At 40.9% G+C, this 16,598-nt stretch overlaps 1 protein-coding gene across 1 annotated transcript in view; it reads right to left on the reverse strand.

Annotated features, from left to right (window-relative positions):
• ythdc2 (YTH domain containing 2) overlaps window positions 1-16,598 on the reverse strand; it is a gene marked incomplete at both ends in the record, with an annotated part of 75,303 nt that overhangs the window by 17,704 nt on the left and 41,001 nt on the right. The window contains 8 exons of the mRNA XM_079751144.1: window positions 6,334-6,460; window positions 6,613-6,885; window positions 8,905-9,024; window positions 9,261-9,366; window positions 9,486-9,553; window positions 9,629-9,709; window positions 12,683-12,770; window positions 16,458-16,554. Of these exons, the coding sequence (XP_079607270.1) occupies window positions 6,334-6,460; window positions 6,613-6,885; window positions 8,905-9,024; window positions 9,261-9,366; window positions 9,486-9,553; window positions 9,629-9,709; window positions 12,683-12,770; window positions 16,458-16,554 (960 nt within the window). The remainder of the gene's footprint in view (window positions 1-6,333; window positions 6,461-6,612; window positions 6,886-8,904; window positions 9,025-9,260; window positions 9,367-9,485; window positions 9,554-9,628; window positions 9,710-12,682; window positions 12,771-16,457; window positions 16,555-16,598) is intronic.

Raw genomic sequence — 16,598 nt, forward strand, 5'->3', positions numbered from 1 at the left:
CTTTAGTTTTTTTTGGGAGACCTGTAAGGAGACCATTGCAGTAATCAAGCTTACTAGGGATGAAGGCATGTACAAGTTTTTGTAAGTCCTGGGTGGACATGAGCCCTCTAAGTCTTGCTATGTTTTTAAGCTGATATGAGGCAGATTTTGTAACTGATTCAGATTTACATTTGACTGTTCGAAATGTAAATCTGAATCCATAATGACCCCTAGTTTTTTTGCTTTGACTGAGATTTTCAGGGACAGAGAGTGAGGGTGTTGGGTAACTTTAAGCCTTTCCGTTTTAGCACTAAATACAATTATCTTGGTTTTGTCCTCATTTAGAAATGTTGGCACATCCAGTGGGCTTGTCCACCTAGATGTGAGCTGGATAGATGAGCAATGTTTGCTTCAGTCCACTGGGTAGGCTGGTAGACTGATCTATCCAGCACACATCTTGGTGGACACACCCACTAGTGATGTCAGAAGACGGAGATTTTCACAACGGCTTGTAACTGCTAATCACAGTCACACCTGGTGGTATAATATGTCACCTGTAAACATAAGTCTCCGGTCACCCGAAATGTGTTTTCAACTTGAAGGTGGGGTAAGCGATTCTGGAGAATGTTTATTGACAAAATCACTTTTTGTCAAAATCAATGAATATCTCCTCACAATCTGCTACCTGTCTGTACTGTGTGTGCTGAAAAAGAATCTGGTGTTGATACACAGCCTAGGCTCTGTAAACGGGAATGTTGCTTGCTTCGATGGGCCCCCTTTTTCTTTACATTTCCTATGTTTACATAACAGTTTACAAAGCCTAGAAAGCCTGTGTATTAACACTTGATATTTTTTCAGCACACAATGTAGACAGGTAGTGGATCATGAGGAAATATCCAGTGGTTTCACAAACAGTGATTTTGTCAACAAACATTCTCCAGAATCACTGACCCCACCTTAAAGTATTGTTTTTCATTCAAAACTGATTTATGAGCAGCTCATTGGCCCTGATGCTTTCAGTTTTGAGTTAAAGCTCTGAAGTTGAGTTATGAAGTTAATTTATTTCTGTTTTAACTAGTGTAATTTGCACTGCTTGTTCAGCATTTTAAAACTGGTTAAATGTTTTTTTTTAAAAAAAAATTGCTTGAAAGGCACAATGAATTGAGAAAGTAAACTTGACTGTTAAATAAACGTGTATTCTGAATAATTGTAATTGGTTTTGTCTTTGAATTTATGGGAATACTTTGCCTCCTTAAGGTACATAATGGCCTGTCCCCCAGCTGTACCTCATTAGGGACCAATTCTGTACCTTTCCAATGGGTACATTCTTGTCACTAGGGGTACAGAAATGTTCTTTTAGAGGTACAGACAAGAAGGTACAAATATGTACCAATGTTTAAGGTACAGTGTTGTACCACCAAGGTACCACTGGGGGGACAAAGCATTTGTACCCTTTTAGGACAATTCCTGTACCTTGATTTCTTAGTGTGTATATACATACAGTGGGGCAAAAAAGTATTTAGTCAGCCACCAATTGTACAAGTTCTCCCACTTAAAAAGATGAGAGAGGCCTGTAATTTTCATCATAGGTATACCTCAGCTATGAGAGACAAAATGAAAAAAAAAAAATCTAGAAAATCACAGTCTGATTTTTAAAGAATTTATTTGCAAATTATGGTGGAAAATAAGTATTTGGTCAATAACAAAAGGTCATCTCAATACTTTGTTACATGCCCTTTGTTGGCAATGACAGAGGTCAAACGTTTTCTGTAAGTCTTTACAAGGTTTTCACACACTGCTGCTGGTATTTTGGCCCATTCCTCCATGCAGATCTCCTCTAGAGCAGTGATGTTTTTGGGCCTTCGCTGGGCAACACAGACTTTCAACTCTCTCCAAAGATTGTCTATGGGGTTGAGATCTGGAAACTGGCTAGGCCACTCCAGGACCCTGAAATGCTTCTTACGAAGCCACTCCTTCGTTGCCCGGGCGGTGTGTTTGGGGTCATTGTCATGCTGAAAGACCCAGCCACGTTTCATCTTCAGTGCCCTTGCTGATGGAAGGAGGTTTTCACTCAAAATCTCACGATACATGGCCCCATTCATTCTTTCCGTCACACGGATCAGACATCCTGGTCCCTTGGCAGAAAAACAGCCCCAAAGCATGATGTTTCCACCCCCATGCTTCACTGTAGGTATGGTGTTGTTTGGATGCAACTCAGCATTCTTTCTCCTCCAAACACGACGAGTTGAGTTTTTACCAAAAAGTTCTATTTTGGTTTCATCTGACCATATGACATTCTCCCAATCCTGTTCTGGATCATCCAAATGCTCTCTAGCAAACTTCAAATGGGCCCGGACATGCACTGGCTTTAGCAGGGGGACACGTCTGGCACTGCAGGATTTGAGTCCCTGGCGGCGTAGTGTGTTAGTGATGGTAGCCTTTGTTACTTTGGTCCCAGCTCTCTGGAGGTCATTCACTAGGTCCCCCCGTGTGGTTTTGGGATTTTTGTTCACCGTTCTTGTGATCATTTTGACCCCACAGGGTGAGATCTTGCGTGGAGCCCCAGATCGAGGGAGATTATCAGTGGTCTTGTATGTATTCCATTTCCTAATAATTGCTCCCACAGTTGATTTCTTCACACCAAGCTGCTTACCTATTGCAGATTCAGACTTCCCAGCCTGGTGCAGGTCTACAATTGTGTTTCTGGTGTCCTTTGACAGCTCTTTGGTCTTGGCCATAGTGGAGTTTGGAGTGTGACTGTTTGAGGTTGTGGACAGGTGTCTTTTATACTGATAAGGAGTTCAAACAGGTGCCATTAATCCAGGAAACGAGTGGAGGACAGAGGAGCCTCTTAAAGAAGTTACAGGTCTGTGACAGCCAGAAATCTTGCTGGTTTGTAGGTGACCAAATACTTATTTTCCACCATAATTTGCAAATAAATTCTTAAAAAATCAGACAATGTGATTTTCTGGATTTTTTTTTTTCATTTTGTCTCTCATAGCTGAGGTTTACCTATGATGAAAATTACAGGCCTCTCTCGTCTTTTTAAGTGGGAGAACTTGCACAATTGGTGGCTGACTAAATACTTTTTTGCCCCACTGTATATACTGGAAAGGCAGCAAAACTGCATAAAAAAAATTAAAATATTTTCTCAAGTTACTTCAATCTCTGAAAAACACTAATGTTTAATAGTATGGATTTGTTTCTCCACTTGTTTGCGGACCTTGCCGTAGAGTTTTGGCATCTCAATTTCGCTGAAGTGTGTGCGGGCAGGTAACACTTATCTGGGAACAAGTGTTTTGACCATCTCTTTAAAGCCCTTTCTATCGACATTTTGAAAGGGAACCATGTCCTTAGACAGGTAAACAGTGACGCATTTGTTATCACATTCCACCGCTGGCATTTTGTTGTAAGGACTGGCTTTCAAAATACCTGCGGAAGCAATGTCTGATTGCAGAGACAGCTTCACGCTACCAGCGTCCGTCTCGTACGGTGTGGAATGACAGCTTGTGAAGGGACTACTGCGCAGGCACGCAGGAGCGCTTGCTGCGTGCCTGCGTGCTTGCGCAAACCGGTCACACCGGTCTCACGGTAACGTCAAAATCCATACCGTAGCACAATTCACACTGGTGTACTTTCTATACCGTTAATACCGTAGGCCTAAGCCCCTACTTCAAATTGACGTTAAGAGTTTCCATCAGACTCGCGCGCTAGCCAGGCGTCTCATCCAAAGGCGCCAAAGGCGTCTCAGTTGGCGCTGTGTGCTTCAAGATTCTGAAGCAAGTGCTGAGATTCCGATTGGCCCAGAGAAATGTCAATTATAACAATTATCCAATAATGTTTCATATTAAGGACAGCCTTCCCCGCACCCCCCCCCCCCCCCCCCCCCCCCCTTAAAAAAAACTCCATCTCTACGTGAATTACCCAATTGACCAAGAAAACGGCGATTGTCGCCGAAAAGCGACAAGTTTGCAGGTGTGTTTTTTTATTCAGATTGAGCTGTTCTTCCACTTCTAATCGGATCAGAAGTGTCCATGTCAACGTGGCTGTCTACCGGTCCCATGGTAACGTCAAAATCAATACCGCAGCGCAAATTCACACCAGTGTACTTTCTATAGAGGGATTATCAGTATATGTCACTCCCCGCTCCACGCGCAGGTCATATGCAGAAAGAGACGAGAGCGATAAGAGCCGCAATCATGTCTTGTTGTGCGGTTGGTTGCACAAACCTTTTTAATAAGACTGATTATCCCATTATTCTACTTCTTTCTTGCCGACATAAAACAATTCAAATACTTTAATAATTATGATTTTTCTTAGTCTTATTGCATGCTTATTAAATGTATACTCTGTTTGAGTTTATCTCCCTCAAAAGTAGTCCCCTTTAATTACGATCGATCAAACATGTTTTTGACACCTCAAAGGGCATTATTCCGCTTATACCATGGTTACTGGCCAAAGAAAAGAAATGAAGATCATTGATTTATATTTTCAAGCGTTTTACAATCCAAATATAAAGTTTTTCACATAAATAGGACGGACCTTAGCTATGACTTGGCAACAGGAGGTATTCTAGTCCGCTGAGCTATGAGCCAGGGAGCTAACGTTATGGATTGTACATACTTAGAATTCGAAATTCGTCCCAGCCTTTATACCAGATACTCTAGGGTCTATAGCATATAACCGCGGTGTCTGATTACAGTTTAATTCATTTTTCTCAATTTACCAGCTCTCGTTTTGAAGAATAATCACCCCGCCATTCGTTTCAATGGGAATCGCGACGGTCTATACTGTCAACATAAAGTGTACATATTTATTATTCGAAACTCGTCACAGCCTTTATTCCACAGATACTCTATGATCTATAGCATATAACTGCGTTGCCTGATTACAGTTTAATTCATTTTTCACCATTTACCAGCTCTTGTTTTGAAGAATATTCACCGCGCCATTAGTTTCAATGGGAATCGCGACGGTCTATACTTCCAACATAAAGTGTACATATTTATAATTTCAAATTTGTCCCAGCCTTTATCCCACATATACTATAGGGTCTATAGCATATAACCACGCTTTCTGATTACAGTTTAATGTAACAGTAAGCTGACAACATCGCTAAATAACACCGCAACTATAAATTAACCACACAGAGATAACCATGGCAACTGGTCAAACAAATGTTCTTTTTGCGATCATTCCGCTTGCGTATCCGCCGTGTTGATGAACAAATAATCCCCCTATATGTTTATACCGTACAAGTCTTTAAATATTGATTCCTTCAGCCAGAGGTCCGAAAATGTGCATTTCCCCATTATTGTCTTTCAAATGACTTTGAACTAACAGAAGCGAATTCGCGAAGTGGTTTGGCAGCAAGCCAGCCGGGTATATCCAGTTTGTTTCAGCGCACGCACCACGTGGTATCATTGATATCACTCAGGTCCTACTCGCAACATAAAAATAAATCCACGCGAGTTTTAGTAATTTTAGGAGATAGGCCTGCACGTAAATTACACAAATTGAAAAACTCATAGGCCTTGTTGTAAATTTAATACCTCGTCAGATGACGTTTATTACTTTTTAATACTTTTTAATGGCCTTAATTTGGGCTAATTTCATTAACTACCTTTTAATACCTTTAACAACCCCATGGAAACCCTGTAAATGCTAACGTGATGCTCTGCATATGAATTATGGGTGATCTGAATTTGGGAGGTTATGCAACACTTGGGAGACGTTAATTGTGAAAATGGGCAATCGAAATCTGCATCCTCCTACTCATGCTAAGATTTACTGATTGTGCTACTGTATTTTCTTTTCAGAGGCAACCAAGCTAATCTTTTCTTTGTTGTAGGAATTCAGTTTACTTCTCGCTCAACTTCGTGCAATCTATATTTTACAACTGAATGATCAATAAACATAATTGCTGTAAATCAGCTGTTTGCAGCAAGACACACCTGTAGTAAATGGTAAATGGACTGCATTTATATAGCGCTTTTTCTGTAACCAGTGGCCACCAAAAGCGCTTTACAATATTGCCTCACAATCACCCATTCATACACACATTCACACACCGACGGCGGAGTCAGCCATGCAAAGGCGACAGTCAGCTCGTCGGGAGCAGTTAGGGTTAGGTGCCTTGCTCAGGGACACCTCAACACTCAGCTAGGAGGAGCCAGGGATTGAACTAGCAACCTTGCGGTTACCAGCCAACCCGCTCTACCTCCTGAGCTACTGCCGCCTTTTTGTAGTGCTGACAAAAAGGCTGATACTCAATATCTTTATCTAGCTTTAATATCTTTATCCCTTTATGATCTTGATTAGGTTTATAGATAAAAAGACAAAAATAGCACTTACCAATTGCACGGAGTTGTCCAAGCAGTTGTGTTCGCATCATAATGATGATCTCCATGGTTGCCTGTGACAGAAAATTCTTCTCACAGAATGATCGCTCCCAGCCATCACTACGGGCCTTCTGCCATGCCTAAGTACAGAAGACATAATGAGCAACGTTTATGAGCAATCAAACCAAAAGGTTAAATACAACTTATTTTCAATGCTAGCCCCCTCAAATTTACATGGATTTAGATTGATAATGAACATTCAATTCCCCTTAATATGCAATATTTATTTGACCTGAAAAGTTCTCAAAAGCGCCATGTGGTCACTGAAGGTATTGGCAGAGAACCACTTTCTGCTGAGAAAAGCAGCCTTTTTCTGAGAGGCCTGAGTAGGAAGTGTGAATGGTTCATTGTTGGCCAATGTGCAGGCGATGGTCAAGACAGGATCCAAGCACTTGAGCACTATGGCACACAGCACCATCTTGCCAAGGTATGGCTCTATGGAGAGATCAGCCAGATGGTGACCGAGGTCGGTCAGGTCCTCACATGCGTTCATGGCCTCTATATTCTGCAGGGGAGCACAGAGAGACACTTTTACAAGAAGTACTTTACCTAAGCCTTGAATTTAAAGGGAGATTGTGTACACATTCAATCAATACGCTTATTATAAAATATAATGGGTGTTGTTGCTCTGCTGTAATTGTCTACTTCATTTTTCTGATTATTGTAGGACAATATTGTCCATATTGTTTCTCCAATTAAAACTAGTGTTTAATTTGATGACAATTGAAGGTACAATATGCACTTTTTAAAAAAACTCTAAAACACATTGTTTCTTAAAAATGCTCATTGGAAGGCTAGAGATCTAGGTCCATTTCTCAGACTCTGCGGTCACATAATTGGCAAGCTTTGGGGGGATGGAGAGAGAAGGAAGGAGACAGTTTGCTACCACTGCCCCAGCCGTGGTAGCGAGGGGTAACAAGGCTTGGTCACGTTTTTTAGAACACTCGTGGCTGATTGAATGGTTGTCGAGAAAACTGAAGGAGATACAGAAAGCGTTTTTTTCTAATTTGAAACTGTTTCCTGGCATGGTCCGAGTGTTTACACTGTCCGAATGAATATACCGTCTTGATTTCACTCCCGAATGGGCCCTCTCGAACCCTACACATATTAGACGGCGTTCAGGTTCCAGGGGCAGGACTTGGGTAGTCGTTTTTTTCCGTTTAATTTTCTTAAATGTTCTACTAGTAGTTCTGCTTAACTAGTTCTACACTGAATCATGGCCTTGCACTGCACTTGGCGAATTTGCACTTGGAAATAGTTAATGGCGTTTGTAGCCTACACTCAGATGTAGTCTACTCATTCTTGCATGCGAGAGCCTTGAATAAAAATATAAATAAATCATTCAGAGTATGCAAATTATTCTAAAGAGGTCTCTGTGCGTAGTAACTGCATTTGAACATAAAGAAACTCTTAATTATCTAACTGCGAATGAACATAAAGAACGGCCAGCACGACAGGTCGTTGAAGACACGCGAGCTGTAGATTTAGCATGACAACCTGTAAGTCTGCTTTAGTTTTGGATTTGTTCTGTTAACATAACATAACATAACAAACAAGGTAGCTATTGGCTGTAGGTCTCGGCTAACTTAATACCTACCATTATAGTGTTCAAATGATCTGCTTAAGGCCCACCTGAATAGGTTGAATAAGTGATTAAACAATGGAGTTATATAACATAACTTGCCAAACTCTGAGCCTCTGTTCTTACATCTCATGCCTTTTACCTAGCTCTGTTACATGGAGGCAGCTCTCTATATAACCAACGGTATAGTTGTTCCATAGTTCCACAGTTAGGACTCTATTTAGAACAATAGAGCTTTAAATAGTGTTTTCTTGGGTGTAACGATTCACTGATACGAATCGGTAGCCGGTTGGATTAACACAGATGCGACTACATCGGTACATGGGACCCTGAATTGATTTAAAATGACCAAGAATCTGTTGATGTACCGATTTAAACGTTACGAATCGGTTATTTCTTCTATGATTGTTTCGACATGGATGGTAGGGCTGGGCCACCCCACATAACAATCTACAGCTGTGTGGTATGTCAACTCTAATGCAAGTTGTGATACTTGTGGCTTTTTCATTAGAATGAAAAGGCCTAAGGTGAATAAACATGACTAAATGTAAGCTCAATAAAACTTTAATACATTAACTCATCCATGAACAGGATTCTGCCTGGATCAGATTTTCACACCTTAAAACAACTTCAATCTCACATACTAATGCCCCATATGGCACCAACATTGCAAGCAGGCCAATGGCAACCAGGTTTTCACCAGTAAAGGTCAAGGACATCTCCCATGTTTCCACTCTATTTCACAATGTCATTTAACAATGTATTTTGTTTAGTTTTTCTGTTTTGATTGAGAAACCCCTCCCTACAGAAATGTAATATTTTACCTTAACTTACCTTTAACCTTTGGCATACTGACGAGACCGCTACGCACAGATTAGAGTGGTGATCACATTGGCTTGATAAACAGGGCTGTTCGGACACATGTTCGCTACCTCTACGTACCTTTAGCATCTGAACAGCATAATTGATGATGTGAATGTGTGGCGGCTCTGGTGCTTTGGACAGGAACTCGGCCACAGAGCAGTTAACAGGAACCAGTAGTTTAGTGTAGAGACATAGTTCCTGACAAACACAAATTGTTCGGTTGACAAAATAGGATCAAATTACTCAAGTCCTCAAATCTTGCCCAGAGTTTTATTGTGCAAGATTCTTATGGCGATACCATCATGAGTAGGTGGCTAATATGTAATGCATAGACCTTGTACACCTAATGCCTGAAAAACCTCTGGCCTATTAGCAGGCTAATAGGCTAGCACTCAAATGTGCCAAAAGGACAATGGTATGTACACATCATCTACCTGCATAGGCATCCTTTGAAGTTGCGGAACCGGGAACTCTGTCATATTTTCAAACTGGGCCTGGCTGTAGAGGCAAAAGTACACACCTGACTTGCATCGCCCAGCCCTGTCAACAAATAAGAAATGGATTAGCTAGATTAATCAAATGAATATGTCAGATTCACAGCTCAAAAAATAAGATCTTGCATGCAAGACATAAATAATAACCAAGGTTGATTACTTCACCTTCCCATTCTTTGTAGAGCACTGGCCTTCGATATCCAAATCACTTGTGCCATGGACCCAAACAATTTCTATAAACAAAAAAAATCAAATTGTATAAACCATATCTTTTTTTAAACCATCTCCTTGAAAATCTACTATATGACCTCTTTGACTTTTCCTGAGTCGATGACAAAGACCACGTCTTTAATGGTGATGCTTGTCTCAGCTATACTCGTAGAAAGAATCTGTAAACCGGAGTTCAACAAGTTAATTATTTTAAATCTTTCATTGACTTGTATAGTGTCAGTACACAAATGCATTATTATCATTTGAGTCATGTTTTACAAACATCGAAAGGGAAATCATTAACCCTGTTTGAAATAGTCCCCACCCACTAACACAATACATACAACATCGGGCTGCCTCTGTGTTACATGCAGGGCCTCTTATCATTCACTTTCTTTGTTTTTGTTATTCTTCCCATATTTTCGTTTTCTGTGGCTCTCTCTGTAAATATCCAGAGCATTCAGAATAGGGATCCAGATGCCACCTGGATGATTGGTTGCACCCAATAATTCCAGTCAATTGACTTAATGCATATTTCATCCGCTCTCTCTCATTTCTTCTTGACTGCTAACCAGCCCAGACCTTTGTACAACAGCTTAAGTCAGTAATCCTACAGTACGTATATGTTTATAGTCATTTCCTTTACGTTATCCCTTTTGGAAAAGGAATAGATGAGTTTGGGGAACCATTTATCACGTAGCATGTTATCCGAGGACAGGAAATTATGGCGCGTTTCCACCAGCGGGTGCGGTAAGGCCCAGTGCGATTAGGTCCGGTAGTGTAGGTGCGGCTAGGCGCAGATCAGTTACGGCTCGCCTTTCCACCACCGATAGTCCCCTTATGTTAGGGCGAGGTTTAATCCTCTTCCTCTACTTTTGCATCAACTGTCCTGTCTTCACTTCCATCTCTCATCACTAACGATTCTCTCAAATGTCCACCGCGGAAGCCTCCAACAGAATGATATCCTCCCTCTCCTCCTCGGACTCCCTCGGTCCCTTCTACTCTAGACCAGCACGATCCTTGCCCCCCCCCCCATGGCTGTCTAAATCTCTGCTTATAGAGCAGAGTCGCGGGCAGCTGAGAGGAAATGGGAAAGATCAGACTGTCCTGATGATCTCTCTTACTACCTTCAACTCCTCTCAGACTTCACCTCCACTGTGTCAACAGAAAAATCTGCCATCTACCAGACCGAAATCAACTCCTACCCAAGGAAACTGTTTTCCGTGTTCTCTTCTCCCCTCCCCCACCCATCACGTTCCTTCCTCCCTCACAGCCGATGACTTTGTAACCTACTTTACCAAAGTCTGTTGCTCTAAGGCCAGCTTCGCACTCAACTATTTCTTTCAGAAATGGAGCTTCCGAATAAATAGGGCGTAATGCCTTCTTATATTGTATTTTGTGTCATCGATCATGCTAATTCACAGCTCACATGACCACTTGAGCATGCTGAGCATGCTGGATTGCACCTGTTGATAACAGGTGCAATCCAGCATGCTTCTGTACCATTCAGGGCCATTTCCTGTACTTGCCAGCGCAACAAACGCAGTCATGTTTTTCTGTGTTTTTCATAGATATTCAAGACTGGATGTTCGGTGATTGAAATAAGCACAGTGCTTCATTAGGACAAACTTGCTTACTTAATTGCAGAATTGCCTCTGGTTCTCTAGCACGCATATGAGAGAAAATAATTACTGATGACATGCGCTACACACACCAAATAAGGCTTAAGACACGTTACGTTTTCTGGACTCATTCCGGTACTGGTACTAATACAATTTGGTTTTGTACCAGGGTATTGTGATACAGTTGTAGTGCCGGTATACCGTGCAACACTATTGAGAAGAACGACTTGAAATGATAAAATATACATTTTAAAGGTCCCATGTCACAAAATTGTGACTTTATGAGGTTTTCTAACATTTATATGAGTTCCACTAGCCTGCCTATGGTCCCCCAGTTGCTAGAAATGGCGTTAGGTGTGAAACGACTACTAGGTATTCTGCTCCGCCTTTGAAAAATGAAAGCTCAATAAACTCTGATTTCGAATTTGGCCCCAAATATCGTCATAAGGGGCCAAGTTACCTCACCTTTCTCTGCCTTGCCCGCCCAGAGAATTTGGCCCGCCAATGAGACAATGAGCTACGACTGTGCGAGCCCCACGTGTGTGTGTGTGTGTGTCTGTGTGTGAATACACACAGACAATACACTGTAACGCAAGTGTTGTACACTTCTTTGTTATTTGGATAACCGCTTTTTATGGCGCATAAGTCTCTGATATTTCCACAACGAGACTCGTAGTGGGGGTTATCTCCGCCATGGTTGAGAAGGAATTGGGGGAAAGGAACTTTGGCTTTGCCACCCTGAAGAACATGAACCGTGAAATGGAGGAGAAAGAGATTGTTGCCCGCGATTGTCTCCCACCGGAGCCCTGCTGCTCGCCGCCGCGAGGCAGCAGGGCACCGGTGGGAGACAATCGCAGGCACAATCCCTTTGTCCTCCATGAAGTGGTTCAGTCAACTTCAGATTGATGTGGAAGTGGAAGAACCAGAGACGTCTGAGAACCTGACGCAGTCGTTTGAGATTCATTATATCATCTGGAGGCGCACACAGCTTTTGGCCGTGATAACATATATTATATGATATAGATATCTATGTATAATATGATATTATTTAGATATAGAGCTTCAGGACTCCCGCCGGAGCACCCAGAGTGTTCTACAATATTTACAGAACACGGCCAAAAGCTGTGTGCGCCTCGTCATTGCGATACATCCACTGTAAACAGAGCACCTGGTACCGTGGCAGCAAGCTGCTCAGGACCACACCACCAACCTCTACCTTGACCTGCCTCTAAAAAACGGCAGGTTTGTGGAGAGCTCATGTGGGACTCGCTCATAGTGGCTGTAATTCTGCACCACGGCTGAATTTCTTGAACGTCTTCACATAATGTATTCAGGGCCCAATAACACCTATATATAGGCATCCATAAACTAGCATGCCATAGGACCTTTAAAGTTATTCATGCAAAAGCAAGGCACAAAAATGCATCCCACATGCTGAAGAACATATCACCCGGCTAAATGGCAGGTTAGGTGGATTATGCAATTAAATGCACTTTCCAGCATAGGATTGGCACAAATATGCATATTTACCAATTTGCGGACACCTTCTGGAGAGTTCTGCATGGCTTTCTGTTGGTCCTGTGGCTGCATGTTTGAGTGGAGTGTGAATAGCTGGTACCTGTAAATGTAACAGATTACATTCACCTATCCAAACATTATAAATCATTTGAATACTTTTTATTTTTTGGTTCTTGTAATCCATATTAATCATTCAATTTGGAGTATACAAACGAATGCTAAAATAACTAACCATAAAGTTAGTTGTTAGAAACTAACAGTTGGAATGAAACCTTCTGTGACAATTATTGTTAAATGGTCAGGAACTTATTATGCAAACATCTCCCTTCTAGATGGTAGATGGTAGCATGCAAGACATGAAGTCAATGAAAGGGTTTGGGTTGCTATGGTTCATAGTAGGCTGAAATATTGAATGTTAAAAAAGATGCACTATAAACAAGGCTTCTTTCAGATCAAGTTCAAGTTACTCATTGTCCCTAAAAAGGGAAATTGTTATGCAGCCAGGGACACAATTTAAATACAGGAAGACAGCAATATCAATATATATAGTGCTGTGTCTGAAATCGTGCACTTACGTAAGTGCACTTACATTGACTGCACTTCATTATCCCTGCAGTACACTTACTTATAGGAGCAATGCTCTCATTTCTACAGTGCACTGTCAAAACAGCCTTCGCGCACCAACCAGAAATGAGTTTGTAGTTTGACGGTTCTTCTTCGGTGGTATTTTTTTTTCTGCTTGATCATTTCCATAATTCGCCCATCATTTTAATAGTTATCAATTTCACTTACCAACAATCAATTTCTATCGATTTTCTGTATTTATTTTAGAGCTGTATAGTACTAATCAACTCAAACTGTAAATATTTAGATTGGTTTTTTTTCAACTGTTACAATGTCCTCCATTTACAGATTTGAAATTCCCGCCCCCTCCGCAACGTAGACAAGATGGTGGCCATTGAGGGTGGAAAGTGTCCATCGGTTCACACTCAAGTTTTAAATTGTTTTGAGTGCGCCACCGAGGTACTTCCAGTGCACTGCGTTTTGGCACACTCTTTTTTTTTGCGCAAAGTGCACCCAAAAAGTAAGTGTAAGTATAGTAGTGTGCGATTTCAGACACAGCATAGGTCTTACATGGTATGACGAGTATGGTTACCATGGCCCTATCATATATATCATTGCAGATTGCATTTTATTTTGTGCCGTTTGCCACAATATTGTTATTATTTGGTATACTAACCATAGTAGTAAAATAAAATCCTAGAGCTATAATTATCACTATCTGTTATATGTATTGATCATCCATAGAGGTAAAGTACAATCAGAGAGCTATAATTATCCCTATCTGTTATATGTATTGATCATCCATAGTGGTAAACTACAATCATAAGCCTATAATTATCACCATCTGTTATATGTATTGATCATTCATCTCGATAGCAGTCGGCAGTACAAGCAATTGTTTAATTACACAATTTACGTGAACAAATTGCCTTTGAGAACATGAAGTGCAGTTGATTCGCAACAGTTTAGTTTTGGATCAGACTTTCTATGAAAAGGGTGATAGCCTGTTTAAGTTATTGAACAGGGAAACAAAGTCGAGAAGGGCGAGATTTGCTTACATTAGCCAACACATTGATAAAAATCGAATAAAATATATTTCAAATAGAAATCTCTGCATTTGAATAGTATAGATTGTTTTACTATTCTAATGATACTCAACTCCCGAAACAGGCCTAGTTGTGATTATCCACGACAGTTTCCCCCATATTAGTTATTTTTGCTTTGATTGTTCGTCCAAATGGTCCCAGTGTCACCTACATGTGTGACAAGTTTGCAGCTTGTAGCGCCTCGGAATCAGGTCATGGTGGGTGTGGGGTGCGTTTAGAAAGTTGTTCATCATGAGTAATGTTGAACGTACACAAAGGTTAATTCATATAGAGTGACAAAGTCACGCCCCTTCCGGTAGAGCCCATGGGACCTTTGAGATCGAAAAATATGAATGGGTTTCAATGGAGAGAAAGTAATTATCTTCTGGTCCCAGTCTTTATATGCCCCGGGTTACACATATGTTGTTTGTGGATTTAAATGATAATATTTCATGTCAAGAGTTTAACTGTTTATTGTGCAATCGTTCAGTTAAAGTCTGTAGAGAAAGCACAATGAGAAAGACTACACGTCTCGTATGTGACGTCACGCTCCCTGCGACTGGCGTGGACAAGACCGACAATCTCTCTATCGGCATAACTGAAACTCTCCACATGTCCCAACTTATAATAGTTTTCACCTCTTTCGATGCTTTTATCCTACCTTCAGAAAAAAGCGGTGAAGTGGAGCAGAGAGGTCGCCATGTCTGTACCGGAGTTCTAAGTGTGGGTGGTGACATAACATTCACGTCGAGAGCAGCGAAGAGCTGTATTTCACAAAGCGGCCTCACACAAAACCTAACATTATCAAACTTCTTCGTGAAATTTTTCAGTTTTCTTTGCATGAAAAATGATCATTTAAATCCACAAACAACATGTGTAATCCAGAGCATATAAAGACTGGGACCAGAAAATAATTACTTTCTCTCCATTGAAACCCAATTATATTTTTCGAACTCATAGGTCCTATGGACTCTACCGGGAGGGGCGTAACTTCGCCACTCTATTGCACATTCCTAGTGGAAATGGCAGTTTAACTCGTTACATTCCAGCATTGATTTTTGCGCCCCCTATGGGGAAGTCTGGCCTATCCTATGGATCCCTGACTCATTTGACAAGTTCTACAAGCCTGCCAATGCATACAACTTTTGACCATGTCGTCTTCTTTATATATCCGAATTTGTGAGGCAAAACAACTAAATAATAATAAAACAGATACAATAGGCTTCCTAAGGATTTCCCAGGAGCCTTAAAGGAGAAATCCGGTTTAAAATGGATCTGGGATATGTTTAGTATGATAACGAGTTGGAATGTTCGTTTGGTAGCAAAAAAGCGCATGTAGACGCATTCTTGAGTTGGCTTTTTTGGCCGATTCTACCAAAACGCTATAAACTTGGAACGATGAGGGCATGTGTTATGCTAAAAACTTAAATCGCTATTTTAAACCACTTACAAGGCTAGAAGTAGCCCGACACTTCTTTGGTTGTATAATAAGGGTCTTAACATATAAAACGAGGCATTGATAACTTTGTAAGTGTACAGATTGTTTATTTAAAAGGACATTTTATACACACAATACCATCAGTAGTTCACCCGTCGACGCCATCTTTAAGACATGTCACAAGCTCTGTGTTGGTCAATCTACCTATCGAGTCTTAAAGATGGCGTACCAAAGAAGTGTCGGGCTACTTCTAGCCTTTAAAGTGGTTTCAAATAGTGATTTAGTTTTTACCATAACACATGCCCCCATCGTTCCAAGTTTATAGCGTTTTGGTATAATCAGCTAAAAACAGCCAACTTAGGAATGCGTCTACATGCGCTTTTTTGCTCCCAAACGAACAACCCAACTCGTTATCATATTAAACATATCCCAGACCCATTCTACACCGGATTTCTCCTTAAATAATAATACTAACAAATAGAAAAAGGGTTCCTTTTTTTTTTCTTTACAAGGGATTTTGTAGTACCCCTAATAATAAATAATAATAGTACTTACAAATATAAAAGGATTCCTACGGATTTCATATGACCCATTAATAATAATAACACATTATGATGGGGTGACCATGAGAGTCAAGAGTGGTGGTAGCTTTTCTAAAACCTGTTTATCATGAAGATATTGATTAACAATGTACAATTACCTTTCAGGGTTGTCTGCAAATCGCCTGTCATCATGCAGAATACAATCTCTGAGTGCCACGATTTCATCATACCCAGGCAGGAAGATGAGCACAGCGCCTTCAGAGAGGGAAATACATCTTCACTGTTATACAGAAAGGAAG

The sequence above is a fragment of the Pollachius pollachius genome (assembly GCF_949987615.1).
Source record: "Pollachius pollachius genome assembly, chromosome: 14".
NCBI lineage: Eukaryota > Metazoa > Chordata > Actinopteri > Gadiformes > Gadidae > Pollachius > Pollachius pollachius.